At 42.4% G+C, this 21,548-nt stretch overlaps 1 protein-coding gene across 4 annotated transcripts in view; it reads right to left on the reverse strand.

Annotated features, from left to right (window-relative positions):
* Positions 1–21,548, reverse strand: part of ARHGAP44 (Rho GTPase activating protein 44) — a 201,335-nt gene that overhangs the window by 67,674 nt on the left and 112,113 nt on the right. For all 4 annotated transcript variants that reach the window (XM_055258708.2, XM_055258706.2, XM_055258705.2 and 1 more), the window contains exons 4-6: positions 14,165–14,241; positions 7,220–7,331; positions 3,424–3,500 (exon numbers count right to left, since the gene is read on the reverse strand). In XM_055258708.2, the coding sequence (XP_055114683.1) occupies positions 3,424–3,500; positions 7,220–7,331; positions 14,165–14,241 (266 nt within the window). The remainder of the gene's footprint in view (positions 1–3,423; positions 3,501–7,219; positions 7,332–14,164; positions 14,242–21,548) is intronic.

A 21,548-nucleotide genomic window follows, 5' to 3' on the forward strand; every position in this document is an offset into this window, starting at 1 on the left:
AGCCTGGGCAACAAGAGCAAAACTCTGTCTCAAAAAAACGAAAAAACAAACAATCCCCCAAAGCAATTCCCTATCCCTAAACTCACAACTGCACAAAGTGGGCTATGAAAAATCACCGATTTGATAAAGGAGATGGATCAAGTTTATATGAAAACAATGCAAACAAGACTTTTTTAGTCTAAAACAACCAAGGTTATAAAGGGTCCAAGTTGAAGTTTATAAAACAGAAATTTGCATGGGGGTGGGGTAGAATTTCCTTACTAGATTTTAGTATACAGGAGATGATAAGCTGAAGATATAAAAACATTTGTTAAATCACAGGGGAGAGGTCCCTAATGACACCAAGTGGCGTGTACATTTGCAGAACCTACAGACTACTTGGTGTCACCACTGAAAACGTAACTCTAGACTTTGTCTAGTGTTCCTGCTAGCGGAGTTCGTGACCAGCCTGGCCAACATGGCGAAACCCGGTCTATACTGAAAATACAAAAATTAGCTGAGTGTGGTGGCAGGTGCCTGTAATCCCAGCTACTTGGGAGGCTGAGGCAGGAGAACGGACCATCAGTGTGACCAGGAATAACTCTCCTTCTCATAAGAAGACAAAACAAAAATATGTATGGTAATGACATGCTTTGATATTAGCATTCAGCCCGCTAACAAGAGGCTCTGTGGTAGAAATGTGGGTTTTCTTTGTAGACGCAAAGAAAAGACTTCAGAGCTAAGCCCCAGGTTTCAGAGAAGGATGTCACTCCGCCCAGGAGCATGGTGTCCACCTCATGAAAACAATGGGGCAATCTGCATTTCTTCAACCATCTTACATGACTCCCAAAATAGGGGACTTGAACACTCATATTATGGGATGCAATTTTACGTGGCATAAGGTCATAGAGGTAATAGCAAATCAGTACTTCCCACTCATTCTGCTCTCTATTCCTCCAAGCACGCTAAAGAGGTTAGTCTCATATTTGCATCAGAATAATTTTAAAACCACCCAACGCCTCCCCTTCTTCTTTTTTAACAAAGGGAGATGAGCTTCAGGATGACATTCTTCCATAGTCAACAGGCTCTAAAATTTAGTAACATTGGCTTCGCTTTCATCTGTTCACTTTTATGCTTACCTGGTATTTGTAGCAAAGGATACTGCCTTCCAATTTACGGTAGCATGAAAGGATTTCTTTTTAAAATATATTTATTTTGAAAAAGTAATCAACTCTCTTAAGAGATGTATCGACACAGATGGCAAAAATCATTCAGGTGGACGGAGGGTTTGGGGACAACTAAGTTAACCAAAGAAACCCTTGTTTCTTTGCTGATTTAACCTGTTTTATGTCTAGTCTTGGGGGACTGCTCTGTACCTTTTATTCTTCCTGATGCAGAATTCCAGTGCAACAATTACTTACAGTATCAGCTTCTTTTTATAAAGCACTTGGGAAGTGATATTAATACTCAAAACAGCCACCCACGAATGTTACTCCTTGTGTCCAGGTGAAGAAATTGATATTCTGGGAGATTAAGTGACTTGACCAAGGTCACATATCTAGAAAATAGTTGAAATCTGAACCTTAAAATCTGACTTTCTGAACTCTGTATGCTACATCTCTGTGCCCAAATACATTCTGTTTCTTTATTTCAAGAAAATGAAAACAAGCTGTGAAGATGATTAAAATTGGCCTACACTGGAGTCTGAAACTAGCCTGGGCAACACAGTGAGACCCTGTCTCTACAAAAAATAAAAAAAATAGCCAGGTGTAGTGGCACATGCCTGTAGTCCCGGCTACCTGGGAGACCTGAGGCAGAAGGATTGCTTGAGCCCATGAGTTGAAGATTGCAGTGAGCTATGATCACGTTCCCTGCACTCCAGCCTGAGTTACAGAGTGAGATCCTGTCTCAAAATTTTTAAAAATAATAAAAAATTCGCAGCACTTTAGGAGGCTGAGGTGGGCAGATGACTTGAGGTCAGGAGTTCGTGACCAGCCTGGCCAACGTGGCGGAACCCTGTCTATACTAAAAATACAAAAATTAGCTGAGCATGGTGGCAGGTGCCTGTGATCCCAGCTACTCGGGAGGCTGAGGCAGGAGAACCACTTGAACCTGGGAGGCGGAGGTTGCAGTGAGCGGAGACCACGCCATTGCACTACAGCCTGGGTGACAAGAGCAAATCTTCATCTCAGAAATAAATAAATAAATAATACATTCAATAAAAAAATAAAGTTGGTCTATGAAAAACCTAAGGTAGAACCAAATAGTTTTTTCCATATTAATACTCATGCACCTGCCTTTTCAACTTATATACACATATCCCACTGTAGAAAATAAAGGGACATATGTGCACAATCCTGCTCTGACAGCCACAGGCAATGACGTCTCAGGGCCTTTGGCACCTGCCTGCTACTACAGGAATTTTCTGGCAGACTCTGGAAGATGGGTGTGGAAGAACAGCACTACAGGTACTTGACTGCTCTCTGAAAGGACTCAAGTTCAGAGAAAGGCTACAGAAAGGAGATACCTACACCATCAGCTTCAGGAAAAGGTGAGTGAGTCTCCAGAATGTGAAATTTCCTGTTACAGACAGGATATAGCAAACATCCTACCTCCTGGCTCTCATCTCCTACTTCTCTCCCCTTTGCTCCTTCTGCCCCAGCCACACCGACCTTCCTTCTGTGCCTTGAACAGGCCTTTGCATTTGCTGTGCCCTCTGCCATAGATGCTTCACACCAGATCTCTGTAAGGCTGCCACCTTCTCATCATCTAAGTCTAAGACCAAAGTGACCCACCTCAAAAAAGCTTTTTCTCTTTTATCCTTAATGCTGTTGCTCCCTTTCTCCATCATCGCCTTCCAAAACTACCCTGTGTTACTGTTTTTTTTTTTTTTTTTTTGAGATGGAGTCTCGCTCTGTTGCCCAGGCTGGAGTGCAGTGGCGTGATCTTGGCTCACTGCAAGCTCCGCCTCCCAGGTTCACGCCATTCTCCTGCCTCAGCCTCCCAAGTAGCTCGGACTACAGGCACCCGCCACCATGCCCAGCTGATTTTTTTATATTTTTAGTAGAGACAGGATTTCACCATGTTAGCCAGGATGGTCTTGATCTCTTGACCTCGTGATCCGCCCGCCTTGGCCTTCCAAAGTGCTGGGATTACAGGCGTGAGCCACTGCACCCAGCCACATTTTTTATATGACATAGCTTTCTAGAACTGTCTTGTTTCCTCACTTGCCTAGTGTCTACCTCCAAAACTCAACTGCAACCTTCATGAGAACAGGGACCCAGTGTCTCGAGTTCACTGTGACTACCTCCAGTGCCTGGCACACATTAGGTGTCAAGAAAAACTTGGTGAATGAAAACACACTTGCCTACTTAAAACCCACCCTCCCAAAATATGATCCACTGTCCCTTCAAAGAAGCAAAAAACAAAGTAAAGAGATTCTACCTGGTTCGTGAGGAATCCATGTCCAGCACCAACTTGGCTAAGTGTTTCCTCTGCTTTTGAATATTTGGGATTTCCACCTGTGGTTACACAACATAAAAGATACAATCAAACTGAAGCTCAAGATAAATTCTTTAAGAACCATTCCTGGCCAGGCATGGTGGCTCATGCCTGTAATCCAAGCACTTTGGGAGGCCAAGGCAGGTGGATCACCTGAGGTTAGGAGTTCGAGACCAGCCTGGCCAAAATGGCGAAACTCCGTCTCTACTAAAAATACAAAAATTAACCGGGTGTGGTGGAAGCTGCCTGTAATTCCAGCTACTCGGGAGTCTGAGGCAGGATAATCACTTGAACCCAGGAGGTGGAGGGTGCACTCAGCTGAGATCACACCACTCCACTCCAGCCTGGGTGACAGAGTGAGACTTCGTCCCAAAAAAAAAAAAAAAAAAGAACTATTCCTTAGAACAATTCTTAAAGAACTATTGGAAGTCGCCCAACAAGTTTACTAGCGGTCTCGCAATCCTTATTTTCAGATGAAATCCTTTTTTCCCTTTTGTGTTATTGAGGTCTAATAGGAATTGTATATATTTTAGGTGTATGGTTTAATGTTTTCATATGCACACATTGTGAAATCATTACTACACTCAGGCTAATTAACATATCCATCCCATCCCATAGTTTCTATTTTCTTTTTTTGATGGTGAGTACACTTGAGATCTATCCTCTAAGCAAATTTCAAGTCTACAATACCGTATCATTAACTATCGCCACACAGTGCTACACATCAGGTCTCCAGAATTTACTCATCTTGCATAAGGGAGACCTTGTACCCTTTGACCAACATTAGATGAAATTAATGATGCCCTTTCCTGAGCTAAACTCTGCTCCATCTTTGCTGGACACCAGCCAGGCTCTCCATCAACCCAGACCATCTCACAGGTCCTGTGCTTCTCTGCTCACGCAGGCCTGGCCACTTTCCTGCCCTCACCTTGCCCGCCCCCGCCCTGCCAAAAAAAAAAAAACAGGGCTCAACCACATCCCTCTTTACTTCCGGAAGGGCCAAAAGTGGGGAGAAATGAAGACAGCCACGCAGTCATGTCTGCCACAGACCTGAGGCAAAACGGACAGCTGAAAGACGAAGAGCGTGGAGAGGCTATGGCTGCATCTAGGATACAGATTCTATATTTATAAAAAGAAAGGAAGCAAATGTTTGTATTTATAGAAATAAAGTAAGACTTTTCCAGTCAATAATGAATAAACATTGCCATCATGGCTTTTCTCGGCTACGAGTTCTTCCATTTTGGTTGTATGTAGATGCTCTTTTTATATTTTTTCATTCTAAAAATGGCTTCACTGAACATCCCAGTGCAGGATTTTGGTTCCGGGCCCAGCAAAAGTAGGGCAGGATGTGAGAATGCAAAACGAAAATTGGCCAAAAATTGAACTAAAATCATCTCGGGCTGCGGTTTTTATATAAGGAAAAAATTCGAGGAGAATCCAATGTTCTCTGAAGTACTTTCTATTCACTCTCCCGAGCAGGGATGAGTAATGTTCTACGTGTAACAACTTCCAATAGGAAGCAGAAGTGTAACTGTCCCCAGGCAACCTGAGTCACCACCCAGCCCCGAAGCTAAGCTGGAGGGCCACTGGGTATCTTGCTTGAGCCAAGTGACTGTCAGCACCCACAATGGACTTGCTCCTTGGTTTGCTTCAGGCTTTGGCCAGAGCCGGGACCCTCCTTTTGAGGCACAGGGGGGATCTCGTGAATGCTCCAGGCGAGGAGATGACTTGAGAAGCCAAGAGCTGGTCGATTCCAAAGAACCTCATCCACAATTTTCTCCTTGAATACTTTTAGGTCCATAAGTAATTATTGGCCCATACCTCTGTCCCAGAAACAGTGTCAGGGGATGTGGAGGTGCTGGATGTGGTTCAGAAAGGAAGGCAGACAGGGTCTAGGGCAATGCAGTTTAATACAGTAGCCTCTAGCTACACGTGGCTATGAAATTCTAAATTTAAATTAACGAAAATTAAAGAAACTAAAAAATTGAGTTCCTGAATCGCACTAGTGCTCAAAAACCACTTAAGGGCAGTGGCTATCAAACGGCACTGATTGAGAATATTTCCATCATTGTAGGGAGTCTGCTAGGATTCATTTTAGGTGTCAACTTGGCTGGACTGATGGATGCCTCAAAGGCTGGTGACGTATTTTTTCTGGGTGTAGCTGAGAGGGTGTTTCCAAAAGAGACCAATGTGTAAGTCAGCAGGCTGACCCACCCACAACGGGGCGGCACCATCCAATTAGCTGAAACACACAGGTGGGAGAAAGAGGATTCTCTCACTGTGTTCTCCCTCCCTCCCTCCTGTAGTGAGATGCCTTTTCCCCCATCAGACTCCAGGTTCTTTGGCATTTAATGGGGGTCTCTCTGGCTTTCCACCTCATATTCGGAGCTGCACGATCAGCTTCTGAGGTTCCTGGACTGAGTTTCGGGTTCTGAGGTTTATGGACTGAGCCATGCTACCAGCTTCTCTGGTTCCCCAGCTTACAGATGGCCTATCAGGGGACCTCTCCCCCTCTGTGATTATGTGAGCCAACTTCCCCTAATAGGGGAGAAACCCCTTTCATAGATCCTATTGGTTCTGTCTCTCTGGAGAACCCTGACTAATACAGAGTTCTAGGGGATAGCACTGGTTAGATTTTATACAGGTGGAGTGTCCCTTATCTGAAATGCTTGGGACCGGAAATATTTGGGATTGGGAGTTTTGGGGATTTTGGAATATTTGCATCATATTTACTGGTTGAGCATCTCAAATCCGAACATGTGGAATCCAAAACGCTCTAACGAGCATTTCCTTTGAGAATCATGTTGGTGCTCAAAATGTTTCAGATTTTGGATTGTTTCGGGTTTGAGATGCTCAATCTATTAACAGATGACGAATTAAAAACAGCTGAGAGGGATTCAGGGTTCAAAGCTCCCCAAGCATTTCCTATCTCCCCTGAGAAGCTTTCACTTGGCTGAAGCTAGCAAAGTTTTCACATAGACATTAAGGTTGCTTTTTAATAAAATAGTTTAATTGAGTGTCCTTTAAAGTCCAAAGACAAGGGACCTATATAAACATAAACTGCAGCTGGGCACGATGACTCATGCCTATAATCCCAGCACTTTGGGAGGCCAAGGCGGGTGGATTGCCTGAGGTCAGGAGTTTGAGACCAGCCTGGCCAACATGGTGAAACCCCGTCTCTGCTAAAAATATAATAGTTAAACGGGCGTGGTGGCGGGTGCCTGTAATCCTAGCTACTTGGGAGGCTTGAGACAGGAGAATCACTTGAACCTGGGAGGCAGAGGTTGCAGTGAACCATGATCATACCACTGCACTCCAGCCTGGGTGACACAGCGAGACTCCATCTCAAAAAAAAAAAAACATAAACTGCAGGAGGCCTGGGCCCCCAGAATCCTAGTAAGGAGTGGCTGCTGTTTACAGCACTGAAGACTTGAGACGGGTGGAGGGTAGGGGTGAAGGCAGTCGAGGTTGTGGGTGGGGAAGCGGGTAAGCTGCCAGCTTTCCACCTTACTCCTAGGAATGCCTGCAGGGAAGAGAATGGGTAGGAGAAAGGGTAGCAAATGCTGAAAGGACGTATTTGGGAATCTTGACCATGTGGCTGGGTAAGAATCCCTGATGAAAAACAATGTCGGGGAGAAGGTTAAGGGAAAGAAGTAGAATGCTGGAAACAGAGTGATTGAGGGGCTCCTGTTCGGTACCTCCTTGCTCACTCAGGCCTGGCCTCACTCCTGCTGCTTACCTCCGCCAGCAAAAACAGGGGCTCAATCACGTCTCTCTCTACTTGCAACTCAAAATGTATCAGCTCCTGAGCCAGCTTGTCCTCTGTCTCTCCACAGAGTTTCAGCATCTTCCTGTAATCCAAGGCAGAAAGAAACAGTGAATACTCTTGAAGACAACATTTCACTGGCATTACCCTCCCCTCACCTCCTGGCTCACTTGTAAACTTTCACAAGTCAGTGTTAATAAGTTGGCTGATCTCCATGGCTTCCCCTGGGCCAACCTGTTCCAGCCCTCTGCATTTCTGAAATAATCAATTCTTTCAAAAGGGGCCGCTCACTGTGTCCCTGGGGCACAAGGGGACACGTGGGGAAACATGAGAGAGAAAACAGACACACATGCCTATAAACACATGCTTCTATCTCTGAGGAGAACACTGGATAGCTAAAATCTGCCCGCTAAAAAACCATCATCTTCAAATACAAAGCAAAAACTCAATTTCAATAGGTCCTGACAGAAGGAAAGCCCTGGCGCCTAAGCCACGAAAATGTAATTAGTACATGGATACATAGACAATTATCCAATGAAAAACAATTCCAAAAGTTGATTAATAATGAGCAAATGACAGAAGACCTGAATGAGCAGAAAGTCATGCCATCTTCCCAGATGACACAATATACTATTTCAAAGATGTTAAATTCCACCCAAATTGTATACAGGCCGTTCTCCCATTGTCTGGTACTCCCATTGTCTGGTACCCATTTTAACTAAAACTCAAGTAAAAAGTTTTTACAAACCAGCCTGGGCAACATGGTGAAACCCCGCCTCTACTAAAAAATATCAAACTCAGCTGGGTATGGTGGTGCATGCCTGTAGTCCCAGCTTCTCTGGAGGCTGAGGCACAAGAATCACTTGTACCTGGGAGGCAGAGGCTGTAGTGAGCCTAGATAGTGCTACTGCACTCCAGCCTGGGCGACAGAGCGAGACCCTGTCTCAAAAACACATAAACAAACAAAAAAGCTTTTACAAGTCAACAAACGTATGAGCAGAGGTCACTGCCTTTTTACTGTGAGGATATTCCTTTCCTGTTCATATTTTCACATTTTTACTCTGCGTGTGTGTCCCCACACAATACATAATACTGCTGCTTTGCTTAGTTCAGTCTACATGCACGGTTTTACACTGAGCATATCCTGATGCTACTTGCGTTTTTTGTTTGGATTTTTTTTTTAGTTTTTTTTTTTTTTTTTGAGATGGAGTTTCACTCTTGTTGCCCAGGCTGGAGTGCGGTGGCACGATCTTGGCTCACTGCAACCTCCGCCTCCTGGGTTCAAGCCATTCTCCTGCCTCAGCCTCCCGAGTAGCTAGGATTACAGGAGGCTGCCACCACGCCCGGCTAATTTTTTGCATTTTTAGTAGAGATGGGGTTTCATCATGTTGGCCAGGCTGGTCTCGAACTCCTGACCTCAGGTGATCCACCCACCTTGGCCTCCCAAAGTGCTGGGACTACAGGCAGCCTTGCTTTTTTACTCTGTCATTATGTTTGGAGCTTACCCATGTTGGTACATGCGGAATTAGATCATTTTGCAATGGAGAATTCCGTTCTTTGAATATACCACCATTATGTTAAGCTGTGCCACAAACCAGAGTTTTTGGCTATTACATGCAGCGCTTCAGTAAATATGCTCGTGCAGTCTCTTTTTGCATGTTTGGAAATTTCACTAGCACAAATGGGAGTTCCCATTGCCCTATGCCCTTGCCAACTCTTGGTCCTGGTAGGTGTCTGAATTTCTGCCAAACTGGTGGATACAAATTATTATCTCCTTCTGGTTTTAATTTACATTCCTTGACTGCTAGTAAGACTGAATATCCCTCTCCCATGAAGTGCCTGTTCATATTTTTTGGCTATTTTTGTATTAGGATCTATTTATTTGAATTTATTTGTAGGAACTTCATATACATAGGTGTGTGAAGGCAGATTTTCACTCCTTTTCCTATCTGCTACAAATGTCAGTGCCCAGGTGTGCTTTTATCTTTGTATCTCTTTAATGATGCCTTTTTTTTTTTTTTTTTTTTTTTGAGACAAAAATCTCACTCCATCACCCAGGCTGGAGTGCAGTGACGCGTTCTTGGCTCACCACAAACTCCGCCTCCCAGGTGCAAGCGATTCTCCTGCCTCAGCCTCCCGAGTGGCTGGGATTACAGGTGTGCACCACTGCACCCAGCTAATATTTTGTATTTTTAGTAGAGACAGGGTTTCACCACGTTGGCCAGGCTAGTCTTGAACTCTGGACCTCAGGTAATCCACCTGCCTCGGCCTCCCAAAGTGTTAGGATTACAGGCGTGAGCCACTGCGTCCTGCTTAATGGTGTCTTATATCTCATTTTCTGGTATTTATTCCATATTTCTAATACTACTTAATTAAAAAAATTTAAATATTAGCTATTGACATTACAGAAAATGAGAATTTAGCTATGTTTCCATTTCCCCTCCCTCCCTTTATTTATACTAATAAATGCTTATTATTTATATTACACTTTGACTCCATATTATTTGGAGTTAATCTGGGTAGTATACTATAATTACTGGTTTCCCTGCACACTTATTTGTTCTCCCTGGAGTTAATAATTGCCTTGTTTTGGCTTGCTTGTTTTCTACGTACCCAACTGAATTCAAAATACTCTGCCACTTTCCTAGTTTGTCTGTTAAGATATTGAACCAAAATTTGCTTAACTTACTTAAAAAAAAATTAAACCTCATCCTAAGCAGTGATGAACATCACATTTATGAGTTTTGTGTGCTAATTTTGTTTCTTCTGTTACATATTAAAATAAAAATATTACCAAAAAATATTCAACCATACATCATGTAAATGAATTTCATCTTCTTGAATTAATCCCTCCTGGACCTGTCTCAATGCGGATTGAGTTTTCCTCTATCCCTAAGGCACATCTGTCTTCCTGCAATCTTCCTTCACCATTCCCTGGGATTCTCTTCCTCTGTCTTGTGTTGGACATTCTGTTATCTTGAGTCTACCTCTCTTTTGGTCACTCCCTCACCAAGGACACATCTTGCTGTCTTGCTTTAGCTTGCTGAGAAAGAATAGGTGGGAAGTCAGTTTTTGAGGCCACGTATGTCACGGCATTTTCCTCTGCCCTCTCGTTGATTGAAACTTGGGCAGAATATTGAACTCCTAGGCTGAGCATGGTTTCCTTCAGAATTTTAAAGGCGCTGCTTAATAATCTTCCTTCTTCCATTGCTGCTTTTGCTCAGTCTGGAAGCATTCACATTTCTGATCCTTTGTATGTGACATGTTTTCTCTCTAGAAGGTTGTAAACTCTTTGTCACCAGTATACGTGATGGTGAGCTCTGTGGCATACGCTTAATTCTTCCCATTGTATTGGGAGTTCAATGGGCCTTTTCAGTATAGAAACTCACGTCCTCAAGATCTGGAAAATGCTGTTGGATTATTTATTATTATTTCTTCCTCTCCTTTTCTAAGAACTCCTGTTTTTCAGGCATAAGACTTCCTGGATTGGTCCTCTAATTTTCTAATTTTTTCTATTGTCTGTGTGCTTGCCTTCTTGCTTATCTGGACGATTTCTTCATATGTATCTTCCCAACCTCCTACTGAGAATTTCATATCTTCTATCATATTTTCTCATTTCTACAAGCTTGCTTTTAATCTCTGGCTATTTCTTTCCCATAAATATTTTGTATTAACATCCTGTTTTTCATTTCATGGACATGTTATCTTCCCTTACTATTTGAAAACATACCTGATTGTTCTCCTAACATTTTTTCCTCCCCTACACAATCTCTGTTTCTTCCAAGCTGCCTTGTATCCACCCAATTGTTTTGGTCTCCAGGTTTCAGGTTAGAGACTTTCCTCAGATGTCTGATGATCTTTGGTGCCTCTCTATGTTTAAGAGTGGAGACTAAAAAGCTCAGAGTATGTGAATTCATCTGTAGAAAGATCTGGTTGCATCACTTATTGAGGCACTGACCCCCTCCAACATCCTCAGATCTTTAGGTCCTTCCATTTGGACTAATCTGATTCTCCAGAGAAACCTCTTCTAATTTCCTGCTTAGAGGGTAAAGGCCTGGGGGCTGCATGAGTGGAAGAAGACGGCTGCAGAGTATTAGCATCCATATCCAGTACACGTTAGATCACTCAAGCCTCTTCTTTACTGAATGGTACCCATACACTCCACTACACCGGGAGTCCCCCATTCTAGAGATGCTCTCTTATCCCCTCTAGAGAATTCTGCTCAGGTGGGAGTGGGGGGATGACAGCTTCTTAGACATGTGAATGGGGCAGAGTTTTGTGATCCAAGAGGTAACTGAAAAGCTTTCAAGCACATTCATGAGTTTAATCACCCACTCCACCCCCAAAGACCCACTATTCCAGAGATCCCTGGTGCCATTTCTTGAACACTGTAAGCATTACATAATGTAATTTACATGGGATCTTTGCACATCTACTTCTGGCTTGGGAGTCAGCTTTTGGGGACTCGCCAAGTTAGTTCCCAGTCATTCATATGCTTTACAGCTCACAAAATTGTGTTGCTATTGTCTGCTTTTTCCTGCCATTGTGGGTTTATGTCTTTGAAGAAAAAAAAAATCTCCATATTGTAGTTTTAGTGGATTTTGGAAAGAGAGAAAATCAGATGCATGTTCAATCTGTCATCTTTACTTCCAACGTTGCTGTGTCATTATATTATAGGCATGACTCTTGGAAATACCATACAACAGGATTTCATGTCTGTCAACCTGAAATTTTCTTTGAACAGTTGAGTTTATTCCATTTACATCTCTTATGATTGCAGAGATATATGCAATGATTGCTACCACTCTCATTTTCTGTTTTCCAATTATTATGTGGTTTTTTTTTTTTTTGGTTACTTTTTTCTCTTGTAGTCCCTTCCATGTATTTTTTTTATTTTCCTTTTCATCCTTTGTTAGTTTAAAGTTATATATCCTATTTCTATTCTTTTTGTGGTTAGTCTTACTTTTCTAACATGCGTATTTGACACTAAATTTATTTGTTTTTATTTTTTGGACATTAAATTTAAATGTAATACCTTTATCCTCCTTTCAAACAATATAGGAGCTTGAAATACTGATTCTGCCACCACAGAAACTTAAAAGTCCTTCTCTTTGGTCTTGTCACTTCTCTAAAAAATATCATTCTTTGTTAAAATGCTACATAAGCACTCCCGTAATCCCAGTACTTTGGGAGGCCGAGGCGGGTGGATCACTTGAGGTCAGGAGTTCATGACCAGCCTGGCCAGCATGGTGAAACCCCGTCTCTACTAAAAATACAAAAGTTAGCCGGGCGTGGTGGCCCCACCTACAATCCCAGCTACTCGGGAGGCCGAGGCAGAATCACTTGCACCCGGGATGCAGAGGTTGCAGTGAGCTGAGATTGCGTCATTGCACTCCAGCCTGGGTGACAGAGCAAGAATCTGTCTCAAAAAAAAAAAAAAAAAAAAAAAAGGCTACATAAGCCCATGTTCTATCCTTTGATGTACTCATCCCTGAGTTCTTCCATGTATATGTACTACACATTTTAATAAAATTTATTTGCTTTTCTCCTGTTAATCTACCTTTTGTCAATCTAACTTTCAAGGCCCAACCAAAGAACCTAAGATGGTTAGAGAGAGAAAAAAAAAAGTTTCCTCCCCTACAACACAATTTTTTTCCTACCTTGGTACTTGTACTTCTCATCTTTCTTCTATTTCTGTGAAAGAGATGTAATCTATTTCATACAGCCTTAACTAGCCCTTTCAGTGAGAATATGCAGGTAGTATCTTCTTCAAATCTTTGCCTGAAAATATCCTTACTCTTCCCTATTTTATCATAGTATACTAGGTTTCTTATATTTTCGCTCAATACTTGAAGATATTACTCCATTATCTCTTGGCGTTCATTGTGGCTGACGAATACATAGTTTGTTATCAGTTTAATTTCTATTTTATAGTAATGGTCTTTTTTTCCTCTGGTCAATTTTACATTTTTCTATTTTTTGTTGATAATCTGTGATCTTACTACAATATGTCCAGGGATGAATTTTTTTCTTGTTGATCTCAGTCAAATCATTTTGTGCTCCTTACATCTAAAGACATGTTTTTCTTTAAATCTGGAAAAGAAAAATTCAACCACAAACTTCCCCTTCTCCCTATCGTCTTCCTCAGGAATTCCCACCAGATGGAATGTTAAGCTTTTGCATTCTATCACCCATGTTTCTCAGTTTAAGAATGCATACATCCTTATCTCTGCACTTCATTCTCTTCATTCTGGGTAGCGGCTCTACATCTGTTTTCAAGTTCAGCAATTATTTATTTGTGTACAATCTTCAGTTTCTTTCGACTAAAGATCACTGAAAATTTTCAGCATAATTTTGGAAAGTTCTCTTTGGTTTGCCTTCAGTCCTGCCTGTTCTTTTTTAATACTGTTTGATTCTCTTGTCAAGGATTCTGTTTTTTTAATTTTAAAATTTCCATTTAAATAATTATTTTATATTTTCTTCCATATAGTTCTATTATTTTTCGTTCTCAGGGTACTGACTCTCCTACTGATTGTGTCTGCTGATGCTCTCTCATGACGATTCTATTTTCAGTTTGTTTTGTTGTGAGCTCAGCATAGGCAAGGGCTGCTTTTCTGAGAATCTCGTAAGTTCTGACATTTGAATTGAGAGGTTTCATATTTGCTACTGCTAGGGCCCTAGGGATTTCAATTGTGCATCATCAGTTTCATGTTAATCTCTCCACGTGGGCCTTGCCTCACCGCACAGACAGTATGACTTTAGAGCCAAGAGTTCTGATTTCCTACTAGTAACATTTTCCTTTTTTCCACTAAAGTCCCCAGTGAGAATTCAGGTGCTTCCCTGAGAGGGTCTAGTCCCCTTTTCATGGATGGGGACTTACCTAGATTTGGCACCAACCCACGCAAAGTGTCACCTTACCCAAGAAGTGTGTCATCTCCCAGGATAGCTGACCCCTCCATCAGACACTGAGCCAGTGTTGTCAAAGGCAACTTTTTCTGAAAAGAAAGCAAATGCTGTAATGAAAGCTACTTTCCGTATTCATCTGTTGCGTCTAAAATAGCAAAAAGTCAAATACTTGCCGAGGTATTATATTAGCTACGAAACAAGCTAACTTTAAAACAGGTTTAAACCTAGAAATTCATAGTGCACCATGATGGGTTAGACTTAGAGATGTCAAAATTCAGAAAATGAGAACTGAATTATATTTGTCACTTTGGGAAATAAGCCTAAGGCTTACATGCTGCATTTTAAAATGAGGTAGGATGGCAAGAAGAAAAAATGGGAAAAATTTAAAATGATGTTAACAAAGATTTGAGCAATGCCTTAATTTCCAAAAATAATATGTTTCTTAAGGAGTGTATTAGCCTTATTTTAAAAATGAGGCAGTGGCTGGGCGTGGTGGCTCATGCCTGTAATCCCAGCACTTTGGGAGGCTGAGGCGGATGGATCACCTGAGGTCAGGAGTTTGAGACCAGCCTGGCCAACATGGTAAAACCCCATCTCTACTAATAATATAAAAATTAACTGGGTGTGGTGGTGCATGCCTGTAATTCCAGCTACTCGAGAGGCTGAGGCAGCAGAATGGCTTGAACCCAGGAGGCAGAGGTTGCAGTGAGCCGAGATTGTGCCATTGCACTCCAGCCTGGGCCACAAGAGTGAAACTCCATCTCCAAAAAAAAAAAGGTCAAAAAAAGAGAGAGAAAAGTGTTCACATGCAATTACAACCCAGAAAGAGTAAGCACCAAAATAAAGACACACTCCAAAAAAGACAGATGGCCAAAGAGCACATGAAAAGATAATTAACCTCATTAGTCATTAGGAAAACCCCAATCAAGGCCTCACTTTATACCCACTAAGACGGCTATAATAATATTAATACTTAACAAAACAAAACAAAAAAAAGGATTGGTGAGCATAAACCTTCATGCATTACCAGTGGAAGTTTAAACTGGTGCAGCACTGTGAAAGTGTACTTAGTATCTTAATAAGTTAAGCAGAATTATCACATGGCACAGCAATTCCACTCCTGGGTATATATACAAAGTAACTGAAAACAGATGTTCAAAAAAGAGGTACACAAATGTGAAGAGCAACACTATACACAACGGCCAAAAGGTGGGAACAACTCAAATGTCCACCAATGAATAAATGGATAAACAAAACGTGGTATATCCATACAATGGAACATTATGCAGCCATGAAAAAGGGAATGCTGCAAGGTATAACACAGATGAATCTTGAAGACATCATGCTAATGAAATAACCTAGACACAAAAGGACACATATTGTATAACGCTATTTAATGAAATATCCAGAATAAGCAAATTCACGGAGACAGAAAGTAGATTAGTGCTTGTCACAGGGCTGCAGGGGTGAGTAGAATGGGGAAGGACTGCTTAATGGGTATGGAGTTTCCTTTGGGGATGATAGAAACGTTCTGGAACTAGATAGTGGTGGTAAATAGACTAACTGTTAAAACCACTGTACACTTTTAAATGCTACATTTCATGTTACAGGGAGGGACAGACAAGCTGTGAAAGGAGTTTAGCATGACCCGTTCCCCATGCTAAGTATCAAAGAGCTCTCTCCTTTCAGAACTAAGGCCAGCCAGTACACACAGACAGAACAAAAACAAGGTAAGAACCACTAGCACCTTCTCAGGTCTTCCAGTCTACGTGGCTACAAAGGTAGTTCTTCAAATAGAAAGTGACTGAACTACACCCAGCCCAGAGCCTCCTGGTGTTAACACATAGAGAGTTTCCACTTGTAATTCATTTACTAATCCAATATTCATGGAGGGCAGGCACCAAACCAGTGATAAACAAAACTAGACACTGCTCTCACAGAACATTTTTCTTTTCTCTTTTCTTCTTCCTTCTTTCCTTTTTTTCTGTTTTTTCCTGTTTGTTTTGTTTTGTTTTGTTTTTTGTTTGTTTTGTTTTGTTTTTTGTTTTGTTTTGTTTTTTGATACAAGGTCTTGCCCTATCTCCTAGGCTAGAGTACAGTGTTGCAATCATAGCTCACTGAAGCCTCGAGCTCCTGGGCCCAAGCAATCCTCCTGCCTCAGCTTCCTGAGCAGCTAGAACTACAGGCATGCACCCCCATGCCTGGCTAATTTTATTTCTAAATGTTTTTGTAGAGATGGTGTCTCACTATGTTTCCCAAGCTGGTCTTGAACTCCTCAGCTCAAGCAATCCTCCTGCTTTGGCCTCCCAAAGTGCTGGCATTGTGGGTGTGAGCCACCACACCCAGCCACAGAACTTACTTCTAATGGTGAAGATAAATAATATCATCATACCTTGCCCTAAGTTTACTCTTTTCATCTGGCTGTTCATTTGTATCCTTTATAATATCCTAACTGATAAATACAACTAAAGTGTTTCCCTGAGTTCTTCGAGCCATTTTAGCAAATTATCAAACCTGAGGAGGGGGGTTGTGGGACCCCTAATTTATAGCTGGTGATGAGAAATACCAGAAGGCTGGATTTGCAATTGACATCTTAAGTAGGGGCAGTCTTGTAGGATTGAGCCCTTAACCTGTGGGATCTGACACTAACTCCAGGTATACAGTGTCAGAATAAATTGCAAGACACACAGCTGGTGTTCAGAGAGTTGAACTGCTTGGTGTGTGGAGAAAATCTCCCCACACATATGGTCACAGAAGTGTTATATAACCTGTTTAAACGTAAGTGCAGACAAACAGAGTCTGTTTTTCGGAGAAGCAGGCATAATATTCCAGTTGTAGCCTCACAGAGAGGGCATAGCTTAAAGTATTGGTTCTCAACCAGGGGTGATTTTTGTCCTCCTGGGGTCATTTGGCAACATCTGATTGGCACAGCATGGGAGATGCTATTGGCATCTGATGGGTAGAGGCCAGGGATGTTGCTAAACATCCTACAATGCACAGAACAGTTTCCTCCAGCAAAGAATTACTAGGCTCAAAACGGCAATAGTGCCATGGTTGAGAAACCTGGTTTAATTTGCAAGTGTCTACAATATCCCGGTGACAAGTCGGTGAAGATGCTTCGTCTTGAATGTTAGATGGTACAATCATAGTACTGATGAGCTCACATAAAAAGACCATTTTGGTTTGTGATAAACATTCACAGTCCCATGACCTGCCATCAGGGCAAGACTTCAGCGTTTCTGAATCTTTTTGAAATTGGACAAAGAAGAGACGATTTGCCTATAGTAAAGGGGACTTCTGATAGTCCAAGAGTTGACATCCTTTGAAGAAAGACATCTACCAGAAGGTAAGTAGAGTTTTTCCAAATATGGAAAAAGACTAGTCAGATTATCCTGTCAGTGAGTGGAGCAGAAAACTGTGCCCAAGGGGGACCAAATGAATGAAGGTCAAGATCAACAGGACAAGACCGGCCACTGGAGGAACATGAGGTTGATCGGACTTTTGGAGGGTGAATGGAGAGGGGACAGCTAGGCAACTGTTCTGCAAAGTACAGACTGGAAAACACAGTTTGAAGCTCTAGGGCTGGAGGCACCCTGCTCCTGAGCCAAGGAAGCTACTTTTTCTCATCATTTTGAGTCATTTAACACCCACACTAATGATTTTGAGATCCTCTTAGGTAGCAGAGAGGACAGAATTAAGTGAATTCTTAAGGGATATACTTTTTAATTTTAACAAGCAGCATAATCTTTCCCTCCTGCCCTTTCTCATTCTCTATCATATCTATTATAGTAAAAGAATTAATTCGCCTGTAATCCCAGCACTTTGGGAGGCCGAGGCGGGCGGATCATGAGGTCAGGAGTTTGAGACCAGCCTGGCCAATATGGTGAAACCCCATGTCTTCTGAAAATACAAAAAAAAACAAAAATTAGCCAAGCGTGGTGGCGTGCCCCTGTAGTCCTAGCTGCTTGGGAGGCTGAGGCAGGAGAATTGCTAGAACCTGGGAGGCAGAGGTTGCAGTGAGCTGAGATCGTGCCACTGCACTTCAGCCTGGGTGACAGAGTGAGACTCCATCTCAAAAAAAATAAATAAATAAAAAATAAATAAATAAATAAAACTAAAAGATGCTAGAGGATTTATAGTAAAAAGTCCCTCCCACCCTCACTCATCCCTCAACCACCTCATTCCCCTCACCAGAGACCATGACAGTGACCAGATTTTGTGTATCCTTTCATAAATATTCTAAGCAGATTCAATTATACATACATGTGTGTGCATCTGCTTTTAGTATTTCTCCCCACGTTAGCATACTAAATATACATACCACTCTGTGCCTTGCTTTCCTTTACACATAGAGGTAGATACCTTTCATATCATTTCCTATCGTTGCATATGGAACTGTCTTGTTCTTTTATTTTAATGGTTACACAGATCATTGAATGAAGATGACAAAATGTATTTACTCAAGTACCCTACCAATGGTGTAACCGTCACTCTAGGAGAGATGTTAAGGTGAATTTGAGAGCTTGGATTCCAAGGTGGGGGTAAGTTAGTGAAAATCAACATGAGTTTTTATTTGTGTAGATGCCTTAAGAATCAAGAAATTGGCCGAGCACCATGGCTCACGCCTGTAATCCCAGCGCTTTGGGAGGCCAAGGCGGGCGGATCATGAGGTCAAGAGATTGAGACCATCCTGGCTAACATGGTGAAGCCCCATCTTTACTAAAAACACAAAAAATTAGCCAGGCATGGTGTCACGCACCTGTTATCCGAGCTACTCAGGAGGCTGAGGCAGGAGAATCGCTTGAACCTGGGAGGCGGAGGTTGCAGTGAGCCGAGATGGCACCACTGCACTCCAGCCTGGGTGACAGAACGAGACTTTGTCTCAAATTAAAAAAAAAAAAAAAAAATCAAGAAATTACAAGGAAGCCACCATAGGACAAGAGAAAGGAAGAAATGCGTTAGCAAGCCCATAATCAAAGACAGTACATAAGAAGAAGTTAATGGACAGTAATGCACGATAGACTACAAATGATTTCTCTTTCTAAAAAGATTCTCTAAGGTGAAGGGACATTATCAGCTCAAGAGATGCCAGGCATTGTAGCAATCTCATATAACCTAAGACTGCCTCTAACTGAGATACTGTTTGCTCTCTCCCTCACACTTTGGTCGCCCCATTTCAAGTATAATGATATCCAGTCTTATACAGAGGCATAAGAATGATACAATGGACTCTGGGGACTCAGGGGAAAGGGTGGGAGGAGGGTGAGGGATAAAAGATTACACATTGGGTACAGTGTACACCACTCAGGTGATGGGTGCACCAAAATGTCAGAAATCACCACTAAAGAACTTACTCATGTAACCAACACCACTTGTTCCCCAAAAACCTATTGAAATAAATTAATTAAAAATTTGTAAAAAAGGATATCCAGTCTTAGAAGAATTAAATTGCTCAAAGATCTAGAAAAGCTCCCGAAATCTTTTTCCTTCCAGTACCGAGGATCCACACTGACAAAGCCAGTCCCGATCCCTGGTAAATATTAGTGCCCAGGTAAAAAGATCTTAGCAAACTTCATGCTGGCCAGTGATTTTCAGAGCCAAAGAGGAGCTATTGAAATAATTTTTTTCCCTAGCACTGGAGTGCAGATAGAACCTTAAGATTTGAGGGAAGGAAAGACAGACTGTCCCAGGGTTTCGATATAGTCAATCTGACATTTCTGAGATGACTATTCTCTCTAAAATTATCTTGGGCATAAGCAACACAGTTTGTAGGATGACCCAGACAATAAGCCTCATTCTAATATCCACCCCATTCCTCCAAACACACACACACACACACACACACACACACACACACTCTCTCTCTCTCTCTCTCTCATATATTCCCTATCTTGGAAAATTATTGTCTACTATCCTCTAATTCCAGGCCCAGGCAACCAGCTCTTCTGTGGTTCAGCCCCAATGAGACACACAGCCCAGGCTTGATGCTCAGGTCTCAGTGGTTCTCAACAGCCACTCCAGCCTAACAGTGGGCCACTGCTAACAGCACCAGGTTACACTTCTTTAATATTTACTTAAGTTAACATTGTGCAAGGCATGTACATGCTTTACCTCACTGACCTCTCAAACAACCCTGCTGGGTAGGGAATTACGATGATTCTTACCATTTTCCAAATGAAGAAGCTAAGGCTTATGAGGTAATTAACTTGCCCAAGCTCAGGTTAAATTAGGAAGTGACAGAACTGGGCTTCACCCTTGGGTCGTCAGATTCCAGAGCTTAACCTCAAAATTGCCTGTTACAGAAAAGGAAGGGCATGCTAGTGTGGTAGGCAAATTCTGTGCCTAAAATATTCACAGACCATCCATTCATGACACACATCTACTTGTACCATTGCCCTGCTGGAGCAGGCTCCTTTTTAGGCACAGAGAACAGAGCTGATGGGGACACAAGATCTCTGCTCCCATCACAATGATGGAAATGAATGAGCACAGTGATTTCAGATACTAATATGTGCTATGAAGAAAATAAAATAGGGAGATGGGATTAGGGTGAGGGAGGAAGCAGACACATTAGGTGGCCAAGAAAGCCTCCTGAAAAGGTGACATCTGAGCTGAGAACCGAACAGATTGCTGGCTTGAAATGCTGGGTAAGAGCATTCCCTACGGAGGATAGAGCAAGCACAATGGCCCAAGAGGAGTGTGAGCTGGGCATGCTCAGTAGCAGGTGAGCACAGCTGAAGAATGACGACACAGGGGAAGGAAGCCCAGAGCCAAGCTCAGAGATGCAGGTAGAAGACACATCATAGTGTCCAAGGGCCAAGATAAGGAGTTCAGATTTTGTTCTACAAAGGGAATCCCAGAGCAGGATTAGGCAGGAGAGTGACGTTACTGGATTTCCAATTTAAACACTGGCTCCTGCGCTCGCAGAGAAGGGAAGAGGAAGGAGGAGGGAAGGGTTTGGGGTGGAAGACGTGATAGGAGCCACTGTGTTCAGAAAGAGCTGACAGCTGCTTAGACTAGGGTGGTAAATGTTGAAGCCAAATGGAAATTCTTTGGAGGAAGCGTCAGCAGGGCTTACTGACAGCCTGGACATGGCGGGTATGGAAAGGAAAGAATAAAGAATGGTGTCTGGGATTTAGATGAGCAAGTGCATGGATTTACAGTACCATTCTCTACTGTTCTGCCCTCTTTGCTGGGTCCTCCTCCTGGTAGAGCAGGAAATGCTGCAGTTTCTAGGGTTCCTGATTCAAAAGCCATTTGTCTTCTCACCTTGCATTTTCTCCCCAGGTGATCACAGCAGCTCCCATGGATTCCACAGTCACTTGGGGTAGAGACCATGAGACCCCTCTCTCTTCTTCATACGCCCACATCCACTCAGTTACCAAGCCCTGATACT

This window comes from Symphalangus syndactylus, chromosome 20, assembly GCF_028878055.3.
Source record: "Symphalangus syndactylus isolate Jambi chromosome 20, NHGRI_mSymSyn1-v2.1_pri, whole genome shotgun sequence".
Taxonomy (NCBI): Eukaryota; Metazoa; Chordata; class Mammalia; order Primates; family Hylobatidae; genus Symphalangus; species Symphalangus syndactylus.